The sequence below is a fragment of the Bufo gargarizans genome, chromosome 6 (assembly GCF_014858855.1).
Source record: "Bufo gargarizans isolate SCDJY-AF-19 chromosome 6, ASM1485885v1, whole genome shotgun sequence".
NCBI lineage: Eukaryota > Metazoa > Chordata > Amphibia > Anura > Bufonidae > Bufo > Bufo gargarizans.
In genome coordinates this window covers 222,694,155-222,718,750 of record NC_058085.1, presented here as the reverse complement: position 1 = coordinate 222,718,750, position 24,596 = coordinate 222,694,155, and the positions used below count along the sequence as shown (strand labels likewise).

Sequence of the window (24,596 nt, the reverse complement as noted above, 5' to 3'; positions counted from 1 at the left end):
CGATTCTGAGGGAAGACACAGCAAATCCTGCCATATATCTCCCCTAACAACCATGAGGCATGTCCCTGCCTCACAACATAAATATAGTATTCCCACCCTCCCTGCTGCTTGTATGACAAAAAAAAGGGGTCTCTCCCTCCTATTCTCTTAATTTCCAATTGAGCCGGTATTAACCCAGCACATTCGCTGTACTCTTCAAAGATCTCGAAAATCCTGGTAAGTGATCCATGGGAGCCCACAAACAGCATAATATCGGCTGCGTACAGAGCAATTTTTTCTTCATGAGATCCATACCTAAAGCCTTTGTTGTCTTTATCTTGCCTAATCAAATCTGCCAAAGGTTCCATAGCTATAGCAAATAGCAGGGGGGAGAGGGGACAACCCTGTCTAACCCCCCTACGAGTGGGTATGCCTTCGAAGTGTTTTCCATTCAAGATCACCCTCGATGTTGTATCAGTATATAGTAGTTTTATCCAAGAGACAAATATTTCACCAAATCCCATTTTCTTCAGGGTTGCCATTAAAAAGGGCCGCTCTATAGTGTCGAAGGATTTTGAGGTGTCAATGGTTAAGATCATTCTCTCACCACTATTTGTGGGCTATTAATAAAATACCTCATAATATTTTCAGTTGTAGTTCTGCCCGGCATGAATCCCGCCTGGTCCTCATGCACAAGTCCTTGCATTAGCCCCCCCTTCCCGAGCCTAGCTGACAAAATCTTTGCCAGTATTTTATTATCTGTATTAATCAGTGAAATAGGGCGATACGAGTCTGGTAGCATTGGATCTTTCCCGGGCTTTAAAATAAGTGTGATTAAGGCTTCCCTCAGTGAGTCTGGCAACTTACCTGACTCTCTCGATGCTGTCCACATCTTTAATAATTTGGGAGTCATTATTTCTCTATATTAGGCGTACACTTTGAACGGGATGCCATCTATCCCTGGCGTCTTATTTTTAGCCATCTTTGATAGTATTTTATCCACTTCAAATTTAGAAAATGAATTGTTTCAAATTTTTAGTAAATTTTGGATATTTTTTTATAAATGAAGGTAAAACATATTGACAGAAAATGAAGTACAATGTGTTATGAAAAAGCAATCTCAGAATGGTTTAGTAAAACTATTCTAACATTACTACCACATAAAGTGACACACATCAGATTTGCAAAATTATTCTTGGTCAGGAGGGGGGTGAATGGTCTGTTCTGGTAGTGGTAAAGAAATAATGTTGTTGATAGTTTTTAGCTTATTTGTGTGGTATGACTAACTGTCCTAAAAGCAGAAAAGATTTTTAAAACTGCCATTTTTTTTAAATTTTCTGTTAATATGACACTTTGATTTAATTAAAAGTAAAGCATATTGCCCAAAATTCACCACTAACATCAAGTACAATGTGCCACACAATAACATTGTCAGAATCACTTTCTTAGATGCTGGAGTATCTCAGGTTAGTGAGTGATCTGTCCTGTCAATCTGATCAGCTTTTACGAGGAGGTAGGTTCCAGACTGGGCCAGGGTGATGCTGTGGATGTTGTGTCTAGATATATTTGCCTATAGTTCTCAGACTGTTTTTGGCTTATCTTGACATATGCCTTTCACTCCCATAAAACGTAACTTTTATTACAACTGAATCATTATTATTGACTATTAAATCTGCCTATTTAAAAACTATTAGTTGTGTAGCCTATTTTTGTTTCATCTACTTCTGCTGTAAATTTGAGGTCTATTGTATCTTCATTTAGAATTGTCACAATTTTTTCAAAGTCATCTTTTGTGCCATCCCAGAAAATTTAAATGTCATCTATATAACGACCCCAAAATGTGATGTATTTAGTGAGATTTGCATGTCCTTCTGTGAATACTGTACGTTCTTCCCACCACCCTAAAAACAAATTGGCGAAATTTGGTGTGCAAATCATGCCCATCGCCGGGTGTAGTTGATATCGAACGTATTCAGTAATAAGTGTATTCGGCTTAAAAACAAGTGTATTTAGCATAATAATGGAGTGTATTTGGCCTAAACACAAGTGTATTCAGAATAAGAATAGGGAGAGTCTGGAGCCAGCGTGCAGCTTCAAGCCCCTTATTTAATTACAGCCCAGATCGTGAACTGAGTATAAACTGAGTCATCAACAAAAAAATGGCTACACAACTGATTGTTTTTAGATGGGTAGATTTAATGGTCAATAATGATGATTCAGTTCTAATAAAAGTTAAGTTTTATGGGCATGAAAGGCATATGTCAAGATAAGGTAAAAAGGAGGTCTGAGGACTATAGGCAAATTATGAATTAAGTGCCTTTACATATGCAATGGTCAAATAATTTGTATAGATATGTTAATAGCATTTAAATTGTACCACATAAAAGGTTGTTACATAAGATGAGAATGCTGGATCTAATATGTGTAATCCCTGGCCTCAAGCAGTACTGAAGCAATGTGACTTCACCACTGCAGCTGGCTCAACACAGCCTGGCCAGGAGAGCATGTGCAGTTGCACGGGATCTGCTAGATCAGGCTTGTTTCACATCTGCGTTAAGCAGAACCAACAGGCGCTCGGCATATTTGCTGGGTTGTGGCTGGATCTCCTCAGCTCCCCATTATAATAAATGGGGCCCGGACGGAATTCCAGCAGTGCCCTGCAATAACTAATTCGGCAGACTGTTCCTGACAGGAACATCCTGCCGGATCTGCTTAATACAGATGTAAAATAGGCCTAAGTAATTTTCTGTTCTTTATGACCGGCACACAATGATTATTAACCGATTTCCACCGGATACCCTTTAATATGGAATAATTAGCATAGGACATATAGAAGTTTCTTGCCTTTCTCTGGATCAACACTGTATGTTTATAATTTGGGCTTAATGGGTTAGGGGTTAGTCTTTTTCTAACCTTACCAACCATGCAAAAAGAGGGGAAAAAAGGTTTTGCCCTCCCCCCGAACTCTGTTTTCTCACAAGCGTTTTTGTTTTGCTTGTGCAGTGAATTTATGATAGAAGAACACGAGTTACAAAAAGAAAAAATCCAAGAGGATTATAATGACAAGTACTGGGATCAGCGATACACTATTGTGCAACAGCAGATCCCATCATTCCTTCAGAAGGTTGCAGACCAGATCCTTAGTACAGGTAATTTATATCCTGTTTGGGTTTTACAGTACATGGAAGTACACAGCAGTAGTCTTTCTATAAGAAGTATTGATCATTTTGCACTTTTGTTCTTTATTAGGTAAATATCTTAATGTAGTCAGAGAGTGTGGTCATGATGTCACATGTCCCGATGCCAAGGAAATCATTTATACACTGAAGGAGCGTGTCTATTTTGAACAGATTGAGAAGGCATATAATTATGCCAGCAAAATACTTTTGGATTTTTTGATGGAAGACAAAGAGTTGACTGCTCATCTTCGGTATGTGAACCTTCATGGTACTGTATATAAGTTAAATTGTTTGTAACCTTTTGAACAATGTTATTAAAAAAACTGTTTAACCCTTTCAGGACTGGGCTATTTTCCATTTATTTTGTTTCCATTTTTTACGCCCAACCTTACCAGCCATACTTTTTTTATATTTTTTTCCCCTTCCCCACTCATAACCATATAAGGGCTTATTTTATGGCACCATTTACGGTTGCATACAACATAGTGGGAATAGGGAAAACATTTTTATGTGTTGTTTTTTTACAGCATTTTCTATGCAGTAAAATTGACCTGAGTTAGTACGATTACAACAAAGCCACATATTTATAGTTTTTCTTTCGTTTTACCACATATGTATAGTTTTTATGTGTTTTAATACTTAAAGGGGTTCTGCACTTTTATTTAACTGATGATCTATCCTCTGGATAGATCATCAGCTTCTGATCGGTGGGGGTCCGACACCCAGGACCCCCGCCGATCAGCTGTTTGAGAAGGCAGCGGCGCTCCAGCAGCGCCGCGGCCTTCTCACTGTTTACCGCCGGGCCGCCCGCCCATTGACGTCACGACTTGTATCAACTAGAGTGGGCGCGGCTAAGCTCCATTCAAGTAAACAGAGCTTAGCCGCGCCCACTCTAGTTGATACAAGTCGTGACGTCAATGGGCGGGCGGCCCGGCGGTAAACAGTGAGAAGGCCGCGGCGCTGCTGGAGCGCCGCTGCCTTCTCAAACAGCTGATCGGCGGGGGTCCTGGGTGTCGGACCCCCGCCGATCAGAAGCTGATGATCTATCCAGAGGATAGATCATCAGTTAAATGAAGGTGCAGAACCCCTTTAAACAAGAAACCTTGCCATTTTAAAAACCCCATAATTTTTACATGTACTGAGCTGTGTGACGGCTATTTTTTTTCCAGATAAATCGGGAGGACCGAGGCTGCCGCACACAACATCCAGCTGCCCCAGTCCTCGCTAGGTTGATCCAGTACACAGCAGGGAGCATGTGTCCAGTTTTTGAGCTCCCTGATGCTGTAGTCATATTTGACCACGGCATCTGAGGGGTTGAATGTTTGTGATCAACGTGATCAGTGACCTACATTAGCCCCAGGTGTCTGCTGATTAAAATTGCAGGCACCATCTTTAACCATTTCACTATGGCGCTGGAGCGATGTATTAACATGGCGCCCGCAGCAGGCGCCATGGCCGGCAGGTCTCTGCTATTTCAAACAGCAGAGACCTGCTGCTAATTACCGTGATCGGCAATAATGCCGTGATCAAGTGAGACCACAGCATCTAAATGTGCAAAAACCCTTTTCCTACCGACACCCCTGCACCGATGGTACAAAATGAAAAATTAAAAAACATAATTTATGGGCTCTTATATGAGCTTCAACAGCATCACAAAAAATAATTAAACAAAAATGTTAAATAAATAAAAAATAAGAGTTTAAATCACCCCCCTTTCAGTATAATAAAAAAATGTATACCTAAATAACAACAATGAATATAAACATCATGGGTATCACCGTGATTAAATAGTCACGCAAACTCCAAAATGATATCAATATAAACTATAACTAACTATTTGTCCCTAAATAGCTCAGTAGACCTAATCATAAAAAAAGTTATGGGGGTCAGAATAAAGTGATGTGAAAAAAAAAAAAACTTTTTTAAAATCAAAGTAAAAATTTATTTTTACACTATTTAGACATAAAAAAACATATACATATGGGGTATCGTTGTAATCGTACTGAGCCAGAGAATGAAGGGCATTGGTCAGTTTTGCCGCAAATGAAACTCCGTGGGAACAAAACCCAGGCACCCTGTGACAATGCCTAGGGGGGGTCCTGTGATCGCCATTGCCGATCGCTACAAACCGCAGGTCAATTCAGACCTGCGGTTTTTAGCGCTTATGCAAGTTTCTGAAAACCTCAAAGTGCCCATTTTTTTGGAAGTTAACACCCCGTCCGCCCCCCTGCAGGCGATGCGGGAGGCGTGCGGCAGTGTGGGGGGCGGGTGCGCGATCTTCCGTCCGCCCCCCCCCCCCCTTTATTTTCAGGATAGCCGAGCGGTTGCATCAAAGTGTCAGCTCATCGCTGACACTCTGATTCAAACGGCAGACTTGTGTGCAGATGTCCGCCGTTTTAACCCCTTCCATGCCGCGGTCCGTAGGGACCGCTGTATGGAAGAGGTGAAGAGGAGCTCCCTCCCTCTCCCATCGGGGGGGGGGGGGGGGGGGGGCTGCTGTGCCTTTGCAGCCCCCGGACAGGATGGGGTGACAGAGGGAGGGAGCCATTCCCCGTCTGCTCAGTTGTGGCAGATGGGGAAGGTTCCCATGGCAACAGGTCGCCTTTTCAGGCATCCTGCTGTCCATGGTGCTGAACAGATCTGTGCTAAAGGCAGAGATCTGTTCAGACAAAATGTGAATGAAATACAGTACAATACACTAAATAGTGTACTGTACTGTATTATACAGACATCAGACCCACTGTATCTTCAAGAACCAAGTGGGTCTGGGTAAAAAAAAAGTGAAAAAAGTAAAAAACAAAACAGAAACATTTATCCCAGATTAAAAAATAATCCCTACACATGTTATATATCACCGCGTCCGTAACGACCCGATCTATAAAACTGTCATGTTACATTTCCCGCACAGTGAACGCCATAAAAAATAAAAACTATGATGAAATTGAAATTTTGCTCACCTTACTTCCAAAAAAAGGAAATAAAAGTGATCAAAAAAGTTGTATGTACGCCAAAATAGTACCATTCAAACCGCTGTCTCTTCCCGCAAAAAATGAGCCCCTACATGAGACAATGGCCCAAAAAATAAAATAAAAACTATAGCTCTCAGACTATGGTTTAGAAACTGATATTATTGTGTAAAACCTTCATAAATAAAAAAAAAAGGTACACATATTGGGTATTGCCGTGTCTGTAAGAACCTGCTCTATAAAAATATCACATGATCTAACCCCTCAGGTGAACAACGTAAAAATAAATAAAAATGGTGTAAAAAGCCATAATTTTTTTCACCTTACTTCCAAAAAAAGGTAATAAAAGTGATCAAAAAAGTCTTATGTACCCCAAAATCATACGATTAAAACAGTCATCTCATCCTGCAAAAAAATGAGACCCTAACTAAGACAATTGCCCAAAAAATAAATAAACTATGGCTCTCGAGACTATGGAGACACTAAAATGATTTTTTTTGTTTAAAAAATATTATTGTGTAAAACTTAAAAATAGTATGTGATCTAATCTGTCCGATGAACGTTGTAAATAATAAAAACGGTGCCAAAACAGGTATTTTTGGCAAATTTTCAATTTTCATCAATTTTTTCCCGTAACAAAGCAAGGGTTAACAGCCAAACAAAACTCAATATTTATGGCCCTGATTCTGTCGTTTACAGAAACACCCCATATGTGGTCGTAAACCTCTGTACGGGCACACAGCAGGGCGCAGAAGGAAAGGAATGCCATATGGATTTTGGAAGGCAGTTTTTGCTGGACTTGTTTTTTGACACCATGTCCCATTTGAAGCCCCCCTGATGCACCCCTAGAGTAGAAACTCCAAAAAGTGACCCAATTTAACCACTTCAGCCCCCCTAGCTTAAACACCCTTAATGACCAGACGATTTTTTACAATTCTGCACTACACTACTTTCACCGTTTATTGCTCGGTTATGCAACTTACCACCCAAATTAATTTTACCTCCTTTTCTTCTCACTAATAGAGCTTTCATTTGGTGGTATTTCATTGCTGCTGACATTTTTACTTTTGTTATTAATCGAAATTTAATGACATTTTTGCAAAAAAAAAAAGGACATTTTTCACTTTCAGTTGTAATTTTAATTTTTTTAAATGACATCTATATATAAATGTTTCCCTAAATTTATTGTTTTAAATGTCTTTGATAAAAAAAAAGGTTTGGGTAAAAAAATAAAATAAATGGTTTGGGTAAAAGTTATAGCGTTTACAAACTATGGTACAAAAATGGGAATTTCCGCTTTTTGAAGTGGCTCTCAATTTCTGAGCACCTGTCATGTTTCCTGAGGTTCTACAATGCCCAGACAGTACAAAAACCCCACAAATGACCCCATTTCGGAAAGTAGACACCCTAAGGTATTCACTGATGGGCATAGTGAGTTCATAGAACTTTTTATTTTTTGTCACAAGTTAGCGGAATTATTTTTTTTTTCCTTACAAAGTCTGATATTCCACTAACTTGTGACAAAAAATAAAAACTTCCATGAACTCACTATGCCTATCATGAAATACCTTGGGGTGTCTTCTTTCCAAAATGGGGTCACTTGTGAGGTAGTTATACTGCCCTGGCATTTTAGGGGCCCAAATGCGTGCAAAGTAGTTTGAAATCAAAATCTGTAAAAAATAGCCGGTGAAATCCAAAAGTTGCTCTTTGGAATGTGGACCCCTTTGCCCACCTACGCTGTAAAAAAGTGTAACACGTGTTATCGCCGTACTCAGGAGATGTTGGGGAATGTGTTTTGGGGTGTCATTTTACATATACCCATGCTGGGTGAGAGAAATATCTTGGTCAAATGCCAACTTTGTATAAAAATGCGTGAGAAGTAGTTTGAAATCAAAATCTGTAAAAAAAAAATGCCCTGTGAAATCCGAAAGAAACTCTTTGGAATGTGTTCCCATTTGCCCACCTAGGCTGCAAAAAAGTGTGACACATGTGGTATCGCTGTACTCAGGAGAATTTGGGAAATGTGTTTTGGGGTGTCTTTTTACATATACCCATGCTGGGTGAGAGAAATTTATCGGCAAAAGACAACTTTTCCCTTTTTTTTTTTAATACAAAGTTGGCATTTGACCAATATATTTATCTCACTCAGCATAGTTATATGTAAAATGACACCCCAAAACACATTCCCCAACTTCTCCTGAGTACGGCGATACCACATGTGTGACACTTTTTTGCAGCCCTTCATGCGCAAAGGGGCCCAAATTCCTTTTAGGAGGGCATTTTTAGACATTTGGATCCCAAACTTCTTCTCTCGCTTTAAGGCCCCTAAAAAGCCAGGGCAGTATAAATACCCCACATGTGACCCCATTTTGGAAATAAGACACCCCAAGGTATTCAATGAGGGGCATGGCGAGTTCATAGAATTTTTTTATTATTTTTTTGGCACAAGTTAGCAGAAATTTTTTTTTCCTCACAAAGTCTCCCTTTCCGCTAACTTGGGACAAAAATTTAAGCCTTACATGGGGGTGATCAGGGAGTCTATATGGGGTGTTCACCACCCTGTCATTGATCACCCCCCTGTAAGGCTCTATTCAGACGTCTGTACGTGTTTTGCGGATCCGATCCATGGATGCGTGGATCCGTAAAAGACATACGGACGTCTGAATGGAGCCTTACAGGGGGGTGATCAATGACAGGGGGTGATCAGGGAGTGTATATGGGGTGATCACCCCCATGTCATCGATCACCCCCCTGTAAGGCCCCATTCAGACTTCCGTATGTGTTTTGCGGATCCGATCCGTGGATTCGTGGATCCGTGTAACATACGGACATCTGAATGGAGCCTTACAGGGGGGTGATCAATGACAGGGGGGTGATCAGGGAGTCTATATGGGGTGATCAGGGGTTCATAAGGGGTTAATAAGTGACAGGGGGGGGTGTAGTGTAGTGGTGGTTGGTGCTACTTTACAGAGCTACCTGAGTTCTCTGGTGGTCGATCCCAGCAAAAGAGACCACCAGAGGACCAGGTAGCAGGTATATTAAACGCTGTTATCAAAACAGCGTCTAATATACATGTTAGGGGTTAAAAAAAATCGAACGGTCGCCGCTGGCAGGCTGTAGATCCTGTCTCTTACCTTCCGATCCTGTGAATGTGCGTGCCTGTGTGCGCGCGTTCACAGGAAGTCTCGCCTCTCGTGAGATGACGCACGGATGCGTCCAGGAGGAATGAATCGACCGCCTCCTGGACGCATCCGTGCGTTATGCAGTCTGGAGGCGGTTAAGAAACTAAAGGTATTCAAAACTGATTTTTACAAACTTTGTTAACCCTTTAAGTGTTCCACAAGAGTCAATGGCAAATGGAGATGAAATTTCAGAATTTCTATTTTTTGTTACTTTGCTTCACAAAAAGTCTAATATAGAGCAACCAAAAATCATATGCACCCTAAAATAGTACCCAAAAAACTGCCACCTTATCCCGTAGTTTCCAAAATGGGGTCACGTTTTTGGAGTTTCTACTCTAGGGCTGCATCAGGGGGCTTCAAATGGGATATGGTGTAAATAAACCACACAGCGTTCCTTTCCCTCTACGCCCTGATGTGGGGCCTTAGAGTGGTGTATGACCACATATCGGGTGTTTCTGTAAACCGCAGAGTCAGGGCAATAAATATAGAGTTGTGTTTGGCTGTTAACCCTTGCTTTGTTAGTGGAAAAAATGGATTAAAATAGAAAATTTGGCAAAAAATTGAAATTCAGAAATTTCATCTCCATTTGCCATCGACTCTTGGGGAACACCTAAAGAATTAATAATGTTTGTAAAATCAGTTTTGAATATCTTGAGGAGTTAAGTTTCTAGAATGGGGTCACGTTTGGTTGTTTTTAGAGTTGAGCGAACACCTGGATGTTCGGGTTCGAGAAGTTCAGCCGAACTTCCCGGAAATGTTCGGGTTCGGGATCCGAACTTCGTCCCAAACCCGAACCCCATTGAAGTAAATGGGGACCCGAACTTTACGGCACTAAAAAGGCTGTAAAACAGCCCAGGAAAGGGCTAGAGGGCTGCAAAAGGCAGCAACATGTAGGTAAATCCCCTGCAAACAAATGTGGATAGGGAAATGAATAAGAATAAAAATAAAATAAATAAAAATTAACCAATATCATTTGGAGAGAGTTCCCATAGCAGAGAATCTGGCTTCACGTCACCCACCACTGTAACAGTCCATTGTCATAAATTTAGGCCGCGGCACCCAGGCAGAGGAGAGAGGTTCCGTAACCGAGAATCATGCTTCACGTCACCCACCACTGTAACAGTCCATTGTCATAAATTTAGGCACATTGTCTTTGTACCGTGGATCTAGCAGGGTGGCAACCCAGTAGTCCGCACACGTTAAAACGTGGGCAACTCTGCTGTCGTTGCGCAGGCACTGCAGCATCTAGTCGCTCATGTGTACCAGGCTGCCCAGAGGTAAGGACAAGCTGTCCTCTGTGGGAGGCATATCGTCATCGTCCTGCGTTTCCCCCCAGCCACGCACCAGTGATGGGCCCGAGCTGCGTTGGGTGCCACCCCGCTGTGACCATGCTCCATCCTCATCCTCCTCGTCCTCTAGTAGTGGGCCCTGGCTGGCCACATTTGTACCTGGCCTCTGCTGTTGCAAAAAACTTCCCTCTGAGTCACTTCTAAGAGACTGGCCTGAAAGTGCTAAAAATTACCCCTCTTCCTCCTCCTCCTCCTGGGCCACCTCCTCTTCCATCATCGCCGTAAGTGTTTTCTCAAGGAGACATAGAAGTGGTATTGTAACGCTGATAACGGCGTCATCGCCACTGGCCATGTTGGTGGAGTACTCGAAACAGCGCAACAGGGCACACAGGTCTCGCATGGAGGCCCAGTCATTGTTGGTGAAGTGGTGCTGTTCCGCAGTGCGACTGATCCGTGCGTGCTGCAGCTGAAACTCCACTATGGCCTGCTGCTGCTCGCACAGTCTGTCCAGCATGTGCAAGGTGGAGTTCCACCTGGTGGGCACGTCGCATATGAGGCGGTGAGCGGGAAGGCCGAAGTTACGCTGTAGCGCAGAGAGGCGAGCAGCGGCAGGATGTGAACGCCGGAAGCGCGAACAGACGGCCCGCACTTTATGCAGCAGCTCTGACATGTCGGGGTAGTTGTGAATGAACTTCTGCACCAACAAATTCAGCACATGCGGCAAACAAGGTATGTGCGTCCAACCGGCTAGTCCCAGAGCTGCAACGAGATTTTGCCCATTATCGCACACCACCAGGCCGGGCTTGAGGCTCACCGGCAGCAACCACTCGTTGGTCTGTTGTTCTATACCCCGCCACAACTCCTGTGCGGTGTGGGGCCTGTCCCCCAAACATGAGTTTCAGAATGGCTTGCTGACGTTTACCCCGGGCTGTGCTGAAGTTGGTGGTGAAGGTGTGTGGCTGACTGGATGAGCAGGTGGAAGAAGAGGAGGAGGAAGCTGAGTAGGAGGAGGTGGCAACAGGAGGCAAAGAATGTTGCCCTGCGATCCTTGGCGGCGGAAGGACGTGCGCCAAACAGCTCTCCGCCTGGGGCCCAGCCGCCACTACATTTACCCAGTGTGCAGTTAGGGAGATATAGCGTCCCTGGCCGTGCTTACTGGTCCACGTATCTGTGGTTAGGTGGACCTTGCCACAGATGGCGTTGCGCAGTGCACACTTGATTTTATCAGATACTTGGTTGTGCAGGGAAGGCACGGCTTTCTTGGAGAAGTGTTGCCGGCTGGGAACAACATAATGTGGGACAGCAAGCAACATGAGCTGTTTGAAGCTGTCTGTTTCCACCAGCCTAAATGACAGCATTTCATAGGCCAGTAGTTTAGAAATGATGGCATTCAGGGCTAGGGATCGAGGGTGGCTAGGTGGGAATTTACGCTTTCTCTCAAATGTTTGTGAGACGGAAAGCTGAACGCTGCTGTGTGACATGGTTGAGATGCTTGGTGACGGAGGTGGTGGTGTTGGTGGTACATCCCATGTTTGGTGGTGTTTGGCGGCAGGTGCCAACGTTCCTCCAGAGGCGGAGGAAGACACCGGGGCGGCGGCAGCAGAAGAGGCCGGGGCGGCGGCAGCAGAAGAGGTAGCAGGGGGAGCCTGAGTGAGTTCCTTGTTTTTAAGGTGTTTACTCCACTGCAGTTCATGCTTTGCATACAGGTGCCTGGCCATGCAGGTTGTGCTAAGGTTTAGAACGTTAATGCCTCACTTTAGGCTCTGATGGCACAGCGTGCAAACCACTCCGGTCTTGTCGTCAGCACATTGTTTGAAGAAGTGCCATGCCAGGGAACTCCTTGAAGCTGCCTTTGGGGTGCTCGGTCCCAGATGGCAGCGGTCAGTAGCAGGCGGAGTCTCTTGGCGGCGAGTGTTCTGCATTTGCCCACTGCTCCCTCTTTTGCTACGCTGTTGGCTCGGTCTCACCACTGCCTCTTCCTCGGAACTGTGAAAGTCAGTGGCACGACCTTCATTCCATGTGGGGTCTAGGACCTCATCGTCCCCTGCATCGTCTTCCACCCAGTCTTGATCCCTGACCTCCTGTTCAGTCTGCACACTGCAGAAAGACGCAGCAGTTGGCACCTGTGTTTCGTCATCATCAGAGATGTGCTGAGGTGGTATTCCCATGTCCTCATCATCAGGAAACATAAGTGGTTGTGCGTCAGTGCATTCTATGTCTTCCACCGCTGGGGAAGGGCTAGGTGGATGCCCTTTGGAAACTCTGCCAGCGGAGTCTTCAAACAGCATAAGAGACTGCTGCATAACTTGAGGCTCAGTTTCCCTGGTATGCATGGGGGTGATGTGACAGACTGATGGGCTTGGTTTTCAGGCGCCATCTGTGAGCTTTCTGCAGAAGACTGGGTGGGATATAATGTGAACATGCTGGATCCACTGTCGGCCACCCAATTGACTAATGCCTGTACCTGCTCAGGCCTTACCATCCTTAGAACGGCATTGGGCCCCTACCAAATATCGCTGTAAATTATGGCGGCTACTGGTACCTGAGGTAGTTGGTACACTAGGACGTGTGGCTGTGGCAGAACGGCCACGTCCTCTCCCAGCACCAGAGGGTCCACTAACATCACCACGACCATGTCCGCGTCCTTTACTAGATGTTTTCATCATTGTTATCGTACACCACAACAACAAAAATATTATTTGGCCCAATGTATTGAATTCAAATTCAGGCCTTGTTTTTACAGACACCTAACACTATCTGGCTATCTATTTAGGTACCGTATTACACTAATACAGGCACAGCAGTAACCATAGATTTAGCTGAATATAATTTTGAGGCATGTTATTTAGGCGCTGGGTGACAGGTATACGTTTACAGACAGAATTAGACTTGGATATGCACAGTAGCGTGTGTGTGAAGTTATTGAGAATGACCCTATCAGCAACTTGAATCTAATATACCCTTTTAGGGATAGATTTAAAGTAGGCCTGATACAGCAGAAACCACTAATTTAGAGAATTGCTAAATTGGGAATTGTATTTCAACCCAGAACAAAAACTGTGCTTTGACGGACACTAAATAACTTGCCCAGCCACAGCAATAACCACAGATTTAGCTGACTATAAATTTGAGGCCTATTAGTTAGGCGCTGGGAGACAGGTATACGTTTATGGACAGAATTAGATTGGTATATGCACAGTAGCGTGTGTGTGAAGTTATTGAGAATGACCCTATCAGCACCTTGAATCTAATATAACCTTTTAGGGATAAATTTAAAGTAGGCCTGATACAGCAGAAACCACTAATTTAGAGAATTGCTAATTTGGGAATTGTATTTCAACCCAGAACAAAAACTGTGCTTTGACGGACACTAAATAACTTGACCAGCCACAGCAATAACCACAGATTTAGCCAACTATAAATTTGAGGCCTCTTATTTAGGCGCTGGGTGACAGGTATAGGTTTACAGACAGAATTAGACTGGGATATGGCCAAAAAATGACCACACTATTGATGGTTAAATGCACTTGGTATGACAGCTTGACCAACCTCACTATTGAGGGTTAAATGCACTTGGTGACAGGCTCAGCTTGCCCCTGATGTAGTATATGGCCAAAAAATAACCACACTATTGATGGTTAAATGCACTTGGTGTGACAGCTTGACCGATGTAGGATGTAGCTAAAAAACAACCACACTATTGAGGGTTAAATGCACTTGGTGACAGCTTGCCCCTGATGTAGTATATGGCCAAAAAATAACCACAATATTGATGGTTAAATGCACTTGGTGTGACAGCTTCACTCTGATGTAGGATATAGCCAAAAGACAACCACACTATTGAGGGTTAAATGCACTTGGTGACAGCTTGCCCCTGATGTAGTATATGGCCAAAAAATAACCACACTATTGATGGTTAAATGCACTTTGTGTGACAGCTTGACCGATGTAGGATATAGCCAAAAAACAACCACACTATTGAGGGTTAAATGCACTTGGTGACAGCTTGCCCCTGATGTAGTATATGGCCAAAAAATAACCACACTATTGATGGTTAAATGCACTTGGTGTGACAGCTTCACCCTGATGTAGGATATAGCCAAAAAATAACCACACTATTGAGGGTTAAATGTACTTGGTGGCAGCTTGTGCTGGCGCACCACAAGGCACAAAATGGCCGCAGATCACCCCCCCCCCCCCCCCCCCAAAAAAAAATGAATGAAAAACGCTCTGGGCAGCCTAAAAACAGTGAGCAATTGAATAGCAGCAGTTCAATGATCCACAGTTGCAGATCGATCACTGAATGAAGTCTTTTGGAGGAGTTAATCACTGCCTAATCTCGCCCTAACGTCGCAGCTGCAACCTCTCCCTACACTGATCAGAGCAGAGTGACGTGCGGCGCTACGTGACTCCAGCTTAAATAGAGGCTGGGTCACATGCTGCACTGGCCAATCACAGCCATGCCAATAGTAGGCATGGCTGTGACGGCCTCTTGGGGCAAGTAGTATGACGCTTGTTGATTGGCTGCTTTGCAGCCTTTCAAAAAGCGCCAAGAAAGTGACGAACACCGAACCCAGACTTTTACGAAAATGTTCGGGTCCGTGTCACGGACACCCCAAAATTCGGTACGAACCCGAACTATACAGTTCGGGTTCACTCATCTCTAGTTGTTTTCTATTATGTAAGCCTCACAAAGTGACTTCAGACCTGAACTGGTCCCTAAAAAGTGGGTTTTTGAAAATTTCAGAAAATTTTCAAGATTTGCATCTAAACTTCTAAGCCTGGTTACATCCTTAAAAAAATAAAATGGCATTACCAAAATGATCCAAACATAAAGTAGACATATGGGGAATGTAAACTAATAGCTATTTTTTTTTAGGTATTACTATGTAATATAGAAGTAGAGAAATTGAAACTTGGTAAATTTGGTATTTTTTTTATAAATAAAAATGATTTTTTTTTTTTACTCCATTTTACCAGTGTTGTGAAGTACGATATGTGACAAAAAAATATAATCTCTGAATGGCCTGGATAAGTGAAAGCGTTTTAAAGTTATCACCACATAAAGTGACACTGTTCAGATTTGCAAAAAATGGCCAAGTCCTTAAGGTGAAATAGGGCCGAGTCCTTAAGGGGGTAGCATTAAAAAGTACAATTTGTCCCGTAAAAAATAAGCCCTCATCCAGCTATCTGAACGGAAATATAAAAAAGGAGAAGGTGAGGACTGATAGTAAGCAGTAGTTTGTGGGCGATTCCATCATAAGAGGTGTGAAGTTTGAGAATGGTGTTTTAAGATGTCTCCCTGGTGCTACCGCTAGCAGGGATAGACAACGGATCCTTAATATTGTTATGCAAGCAAAACATGAAAGGGAAGTGGATGTTATTGTCCATCTTGGGACAAACGATCTGGCTTGCAATGAGGTTTCAAAGGTGAAAGAAGCTTTTCACACACTTGGAAAGGATATACGGGAGGTTGCATCAACTGTATTATTCTCTGAAGTTTTGCCTTTGCATAACCTTCAGCATAACAGGAAGATGCACATTAAGGAATTCAATGTATGGCTTGGTGAATGGTGTCTGAACCAAGGGTTTGGCTTTGTGTCTCATGTTAGCTCTTGATGGAATGGAAAAAAACTGTGCAAGAAACATGGTTTGCATCTTTCTCTCAAAGGAACAAATGTCCTCGGTGAACAGTTCCAAGTATTTGCTAAGGAGTATTTAAACTAGGAAAGGGGGGCAAAAGAGTAATAATACAGCAGTCCAACTGCCCCCGGAACAATGCCAGAAGATGCCAGTACCACAAAGGTTGAGAAATGACGAGCTCAGATTCTTGTCTACAAATGCTCGCAGTTTAGGGAATAAGATCAATGAACTTGAGGCTATAATGGCATCTGAGAATATAGATGTAGTGACTGTTACTGAGACGTGGTTCAAGAGGAGTAATGATTGGGATATATCAATACCAGGGTTCTCTCTATACAGGAAAGACTGAGAAGGCAAGAAGGGGGGAGGGGTTGCCCTGTATGTTAAAGATAGCATAAAATCTAATTTAATACAAATCGGCGAGAACAATTTAGAGTCAGTTTAGGTTACTTTGCAGCTTAATAATCATAAAGTAACTTGTGTAGGTGTGATATATAGACCACCTAGCCAAGTCAAAGAATTAGATGATCTACTAGTTGAGGAAATAGCTAAAATGACATTGAAGGGGGAAGTTATCATTATGGGAGACTTCAATCTTCCATATGTAAACTGGAAAACCAAAATGGCTAGCTCTGCCCGGAGTACAGATATTCTAAATTCCCTACTGGGATTATCTCTACAGCAAGTAGTTGAGGACCCGGAAGGAGGCCATTTTAGATTTAGTATTCACAAATGGGAATTTGGTATATATTACTGTAGGGGAAAGCTTGGGATCTAGTGATCACCAGTCAGTGTGGTTTACTATAAGTACAGTGACGGAGTCACACCACATAAAAACAAAAGTTTTAGATTTTAGAAAACTGACTTTTCTAAAATTAGATTAGTGGTATAGGAGTCTCTATCAGATTGGAACAGTTTCATTGGAGTCCAGGAGAAATGGGACTTCTTAAAAGTGGCACAGAAAATTGCATTAGGCTTGTCAGTAAAAGCAAAAAAGGAAGAGACCACTGTGGTACTTAGCAGAAGTGGCCAAAATCATTAAAAACCAAAAGATAGCATTTAGGAATTATAAAAAAAGGAAAAAAAAAAGAAAAAAAAAAGGATGAAAGGCAAATTTATAAGATTAGGCAGAGAGAGGACAAACAAGTTATAAGAGCTTCTAAGGCACAGGCAGAAGAGAAATTTGCTCAGTCGGGAAAAAGGCGATGAGACATTCTTCATATACATAAATGAAAAAAGGAAACTAAAACAAGGAATTACCAAATTAAAAACAAAAGAAGGAAGGTATATGGAAGAAGACAAAGAACTAGCTGACTGCCTCAATGAATACTTCTGTTCAGTTTTTACAAAGGAAAATGAAGGAAAAGGACCTCAGTTAGGAAAGAAGACTAATGAATCTTTTGATGCATGTGTGTTTACAGAGGAAGAGGTACTAAGTCAGCTGTCTAAAATTAATACAAATAAGTCACAGGGACCTGATGGGATACACCCAAAGCTATTAAGAGAGCTCAGCGTTGAACTAGCAAAACCATTAACAGATTTATTTAACCAATCACTGGCAACAGGAGTCGTCCCAGAAGATTGGAAATTAGCAAATGTTGTGCCCATTCACAAGAAAGGTAGTAGGGAGGAATCGGGCAACTATAGGCCAGTAAGCTTGACATCAATAGTGGGGAAATTCATGGAAACCATACTTAAGGAGTGGATTGTGGAACATCTAAAATCCCACGGATTGAAAGATGAAAAACGGCTTGCTGGCTGAGCAAGATGGCTGCGTGAGGTGAGAGCTCCAGCTACTTCGGCTACTCCAGCGACAGCGGGATAACAGACTCCATAACTGAGCCTATGATACGGCTGAAAAGCTGGGGCCGGTGAGAATGACTAGAGGTATGAGGTCTGCGAAGAAACAGGGGAAGCTGGACTCTTTTCTGGGGAAAGGAAGCCCTCCTGGAGACACTCCATCGTCTCCACTACCCCCGCCAGCAAAACCAGGAAGCGGAAGAAGCCCGGAACAGCTCCCGATGCGACATGGCGGTAAACTCACCGAACGCTTCGTCGGATACACTCCCACCTGCAGTAGCAGGTCTTCACAGAGGTATGTTACTCCTCCGATTCCATTTCTGAACCCGCTTGGAACGGGACAGACGCGACCGGGAATACAACAAGATGGGGAGACTCCCATGACTGAGGTGAGCGATCAGAACACCCTAACTATTCAGGCGATCCCTACCAACGATCAACCTGCATCAAGTAATTTATTAAAGGACATGCTAGTCCTCTTTAGTGAGTCTATTAATAAAGACCTAACCTCCCTGGTTCGTCCGCTTCAGACCGCGGTGGCAGAGGTGGAGAATAGGGTGGACTCCATTGACTCTAAGATGGAGGACTATGCTGTCTCCTATAACCAGCTTAAAGATGCCCATAATGATTTGTTAGGAGAAATAGACCGGCTCAAGGTAAAGGTGGTCGATCTTGAGGACAGATCACGTCGGAACAATCTCAAATTCCGAGGGGTCCCTGAGGAAATTGCACCGAAAGATCTGACCCCTTACCTACAGAGCCTAATGAAAGCCTTGATTCCAGAGCTCTCCTCACATGATCTAACCCTGGATAGAGCGCATAGGGTGATGAGACCAAAGCATCTCCCTAGTTCATTACCTAGAGATGTTCTGGTGCGGGTACATTTTTTTCATATTAAGGAAGCACTTTTAGCGGCGTCTAGAAAACTAGGCACTCTGCCATCTCCGTATTGCCAGATCAAGGTTTTTGCGGACTTGTCTGCTACTATTTTGCAACAACGCCGTCTGCTTGGTGCGTTCCTTACTGCTTTGCGACGGAGTAACATCCCTTATAGATTGGGGTTCTCGACTAAAGTCCTGATCCATCACCAGGGAGCTGCTCATTTTATAACTTCTTTGAAGTCCGGGAAGCAGTTGTTGGACTCTTGGAATATTAAGATGGAAATTCCGGACCAAGGCCAAAGTTCGTCTATCTCCCTGGACTCTGAGTGGCAATTAGTGACTCAGGGGAAGAGGCCCTGTCATTGATAGGGGTTACAGGAGCCATTGGGGTAGTGCTTGTTGGGGTAGCGCTGAGCAGTCCTTTCCGGCCAAGAGCCGAAGTATATGTCCCACCGAATGATTACTGGCATTATATGCCGGTTTACTGTTTGTCTTAAATTAATCTCTTTGTATCTTTTTTTTTTTTTTTTTTTTTTTTTTTTTTTTTTACGCAGATTTGTTTGTTATTTATGTTTTGCTTGGCAGTGCACTGATAAGATAAATTGTCAACAGGCCTTAAAGAGGACCTTTCATCAATATAATTTTATTTAAATGACCCCCCTACCTAATAGTCCGGCATCCACTGATGTTCCCCCTTTTTTTTTTTTTTTAAATCGACCCCCGAATCTTGAAATAACAGCCTTTTTCTTCTGCTGCAGCGTCTGTCAATCAGACGCTTTTTTGTAGGGGGCGTTGCTCAAGTCTTTTCTTTGCTATTCTCCTTGGCTGAGAGCGCAGCCAATCGCAGCGCTCTCTCTCAGCCAGGGAGAAGGAGCTCAAGTTCTCGCGAGAATCGCGAGAACTTGAGCTTCCTAACATCCGGGTTCCAGCGCCATCTTGGATTCCCCTGACGAGGATCGCGGCGGGTGAGGAAGCAGCGCAACGAGCGGCAGGGTAAGTATTAGAATATACCCCTTATGTCTAGGGGTATATTCTAATACTTACCCTGCCGCTCGTTGCGCTGCTTCCTCACCCGCCGCGATCCTCGTCAGGGGAATCCAAGATGGCGCTGGAACCCGGATGTTAGGAAGCTCAAGTTCTCGCGATTCTCGCGAGAACTTGAGCTCCTTCTCCCTGGCTGAGAGAGAGCGCTGCGATTGGCTGCGCTCTCAGCCAAGGAGAATAGCAAAGAAAAGACTTGAGCAACGCCCCCTACAAAAAAGCGTCTGATTGACAGACGCTGCAGCAGAAGAAAAAGGCTGTTATTTCAAGATTCGGGGGTCGATTTGAAAAAAAAAAAAAAGGGGGAACATCAGTGGATGCCGGACTATTAGGTAGGGGGGTCATTTAAATAAAATTATATTGATGAAAGGTCCTCTTTAATGTCGGAGGAACCGGCCCCTGTTGGGGAGCAGGCCCTCCACGACATGGACCCTTCTTTTTTTCTTTTCTTATGGTTCTTAAAATTGTCGCAGTAAATACGAAGGGCCTAAACAGCCCGTTCAAGAGGTCCATGCTGTGGAGGGAAGCAAAGACCCTGAAGGGGGATATAGTTTGTGCAACTGAGACACATCTGTTGAAAGAGGATGCTTATAGACTTAAAAATATCCACTTTCCTCATATTTTGCACTCCCACTATACGAAAAAACTGAGGGGAGTGATGGTGGCAATTAGAGATTCAGTTGCGTTTCAGCTGCTTGAGTCTATAATTGATCATAATGGGCGATATATTATTATAATAGTGTCCATAAATAATGTGATCTATACTATGGTATTTGTATATGCTCCTAATAAGCATCAGTTACATTTTATACGTAAATTAATGATTAAGGTGAACACCGTTAGGAGGGGTTTGATCCTCTGGGGTGGAGATTTCAATTCTATCTTAGATCCAGTGATGGATTAGTCATCTAGGGCTGGAAATCACCCCCAGAGCCTCAACTCCCTCTTATTGAGAGAGGATCTCTATAATGTGTGGAGGTTTCACCATGATAGAGAAAAAGATTATTCTTTCTTTTCAAATGTTCACCAAACATACTCCAGGATTGACTTCTTTTTAGTTGACCGACATTTGTTATATAAGGCTATGTATTCCACCATAGAAATGATTACATGGTCTGATCATGCGCCTGTACTTTGACAATTGGCGAAAATATTAATAGACCCCCTTATTCTCCATGGCGTAATAACACATATTTATTGGAGCACTCCAAACATAAATTAGTATTGCAAGAGGTTCTAAAATATTTTTTTTTTGCATTAATGATGGATCTGTGTCTAATCCCTCTGGAATGGTCATAAGGCATATACAGTTGCAAGAAAAAGTATGTTAACCCTTTGGAATAATATAGATTTATGCACAAATTTGTCATAAAATGTGATCTGATCTTCATCTAAGTCACAACAATAGACAATCACAGTCTGCTTAAACTAATAACACACAAAGAATTAAATGTTAGCATGTTTTTATTGAACACACCATGTAAACATTCACAGTGCAGGTGGAAAAAGTATGTGAACCCCTAGACTAATGACCTCTCCAAGAGCTAATTGGAGTGAGGTGTCAGCCAACTGGAGTCCAATCAATGAGATGAGATTGGAGGTGTTGGTTACAGCTGCCCTGCTCTATAAAAAACACACACCAGTTCTAGGTTTGCTTTTCACAAGAAGCATTGAATGATGTGAATGATGCCTCGCACAAAAGAGCTCTCAGAAGACCTACAATTAAGAATTGTTGACTTGCATAAAGCTGGAAAGGGTTATAAAAGTATCTCCAAAAGCATTGCTGTTCATCAGTCCACGGTAAGACAAATTGTCTATCAATAGAAAAAGTTCAGCACTGCTGCTACTCTCCCTAGGAGTGGCCGTCCTGTAAAGATGACTGCAAAAGCACAACACAGACTGCTCAATGAGGTGAAGAAGAATCCTAGAGTGTCAGCTAAAGACTTACAAAAGTCCCTGTTATATGCTAACATCCCTTTTAGCGAATCTACCATACGTAAAACACTAAACAAGAATAGATTTCATTGGAGGATACCACAGAGGAAGCCACTGCTGTCCAAAAAACCATTGCTGCACGTTTACAGTTTGCACAAGAACACCTGGATGTTCCACAGCAGTACTGGCAAAATATTTTGTGGACAGATGAAACCAATGTTGAGTTGTTTGGGAGAAACACACAGCACTATGAGTGGAGAAATAGAGGCACAGCACACCAACATCAAAACCTCATCCCAACTTTGAAGTACGGTGGTGGGGGCATCATGGTTTGGGGCTGCTTTACTGCGTCAAGGCCTGGACGCATTGCTATCATCGAAGGAAAAATAAATTCCCAAGTTTATCAAGACATTTTGCAGGAGAACTTAAGGCCATCTGTCCACCAGCTGAAGCTCAACAGAAGATGGGTGTTGCAACAGGACAACGACCAAAAGCATAGAAGTAAATCAACAACAGAATGGCTTAAACAGAAGAAAATACGCCTTCTGGAGTGGCCCAGTCAGAGTCCTGACCTCAACCTGATTGAGATGCTGTGGCATGACCTCAAGAAAGTGATTCACACTAGACATCCCAAGAATATTGCTGAACTGAAACAGTTCTGTAAAGAGGAATGGTCAAGAATTACTCCTGACCGTTGTGCACGTCTGATCTGCAACTACAGGAAATGTTTGGTTGAAGCTATTGCTGCCAAAAGAGGTTCAACCAGTTATTAAATACAAGGGTTCACATACTTTTTCCAACTGCACTATGAATGTTCACATGGTGTGTTCAATAAAAACATGGTAACATTAAATTCTTCGTGTGTTATTAGTTCAAGCAGACTGTGATTGTCTATTGTTGTGACTTAGATGAAGATCAGATCACATTTTATGACCAATTTGTGCAGAAGTCCATATCATTCCAAAGGGTTCACATACTTTTTCTTGCAACTGTATGCGAGGTTTGTTTATTAAAGTTGAATGTAGAGCAAAGAAGGAGAGAGAGGAGCGGATAACTGCCTTGACTACACAGATTAAGTCCCTAGAATTTAGTAATAAAATGAATCCCTCTGCCACTATAGGAATCCAATTGCAAAATCTCTGCCTCCAAGTAAAAGAGCATCTACTTTATAAATATGAGAAGGATTTATAAAAGATTTGCGCATTATACTATGCATAGGACAATAAGTCGGGGAAACTGTTAGCCCGGAGATTAAAGGAGAGAACTATTAAAACTAAGATCCTTTTTATAACGTCAAAATCGGCGGATAAAAAGATCGTAGATCCACAAGGTATCGCAAACTCCTTTCAGGGTTTTTATGAAGCCCTCTATAACTTAGAATCGCCGTTGGATAAAACTTCTTTAACATCGGCAGCCATAGATCAGTTTCTAGCTTCCATTGACCTCCCGAACCTCACTGAGGCCCAATTAGGGAAATTAAACTCCCCTGTGACAGAGCAAGAAATTCTTGAAGTTATTGTGAAATTACCTAATAATAAAGCTCCAGGACCAGATGGGTTCTCAAATGCATATTATAGGGTATTCCAAAAGGAACTCTCTCCCTATTTACGCCAAATTTTTCTACAAATGGTGAATACCAGCTGCCCTCCAAAAGAGATGTTGGAGGCAATGATTGTTACCATACCGAAAACTGATCCTCCTTCTGATGATGTAAGGAGCTACCGTCTGATTTCGCTGTTAAATACCGATGCAAAAATATATGCAAAAGTTCTGTCGATTCGTCTAGCTCCTTATATCACAACCCTTACCCATATAGACCAAATGGGATTCGTAACAAGGCAGGCAACTACAAGATAATGCCAGGCGGACATTAAACATTTTGGACTATGTCCAGAGATTGAAAATTCCTGCTCTTTTGGTCACTTTGGATGCCGAGAAGGCGTTCGACCGTATTAATTGGCGGTTCGCCTTCTCGGTATTATCAAAGATGGGATTCTCTGGCGCTATCCTGGCGGCTATCAGGGCACTTTATACCCAACCAAGCACTAGAGTATTGGTTAATTGGGCGCTTTCGGACCCCTTTGATATAACTAATGGTACCCGCCAGGGTTGCCCCTCGTCTCCCTTGAGATTTATTTTGACCATAGAGCCGTTAGCTCAAGCCCTACGTCAGTGTCCAGACATAGAGGGAGTTAGTATAGGGGACATAGAACATAAAGTCAGCTTATATGCAGATGACATTATTTTGACGTTTTCAAAACCCCAAACATCCCTTACAGCTGCTATAGATATCATATCTAGATTTGGAGAACTCTCCTTTTCTAAACTAAATGCTGTTAAATCTCAGGCCCTTCCAATAAATATCCCTCCTACCCACATGAAGATGTTAAAAGATACCTTTGATCTAGATTGGCAAGATAGCCAAATTGACTATCTGGGGATAAAGTTGACAGCGTCATTTAAGAAGTTATACGCTGCAAACTATGTCCCACTTTTAGGGGTTTTAGAGAAGGACCTTGATAATTTAGCTAAATATGAGGTGTCTTGGGTAGGCCGCATTGCATCTTTCCAGATGTTCACCCTTCCTAAACTCCTATATATATTTAAGACACTACCTATCACTCCTCCAATTAGCTTTTTTAAGAAGTGTTCTCGGCTAATTAATGCACTGATTTGGAAACGGCACAGACCCAGAATAGCA

At 42.8% G+C, this 24,596-nt stretch overlaps 1 protein-coding gene across 2 annotated transcripts in view; it reads left to right on the top strand.

Moving 5' to 3' along the window:
• TUBGCP2 (tubulin gamma complex associated protein 2) overlaps positions 1–24,596 on the top strand; it is a 453,055-nt gene that overhangs the window by 248,758 nt on the left and 179,701 nt on the right. For both annotated transcript variants that reach the window (XM_044296484.1, XM_044296483.1), the window contains exons 9-10: positions 2,983–3,128; positions 3,229–3,409. In XM_044296484.1, coding sequence (XP_044152419.1) covers positions 2,983–3,128; positions 3,229–3,409 — 327 coding nt within the window. The remainder of the gene's footprint in view (positions 1–2,982; positions 3,129–3,228; positions 3,410–24,596) is intronic.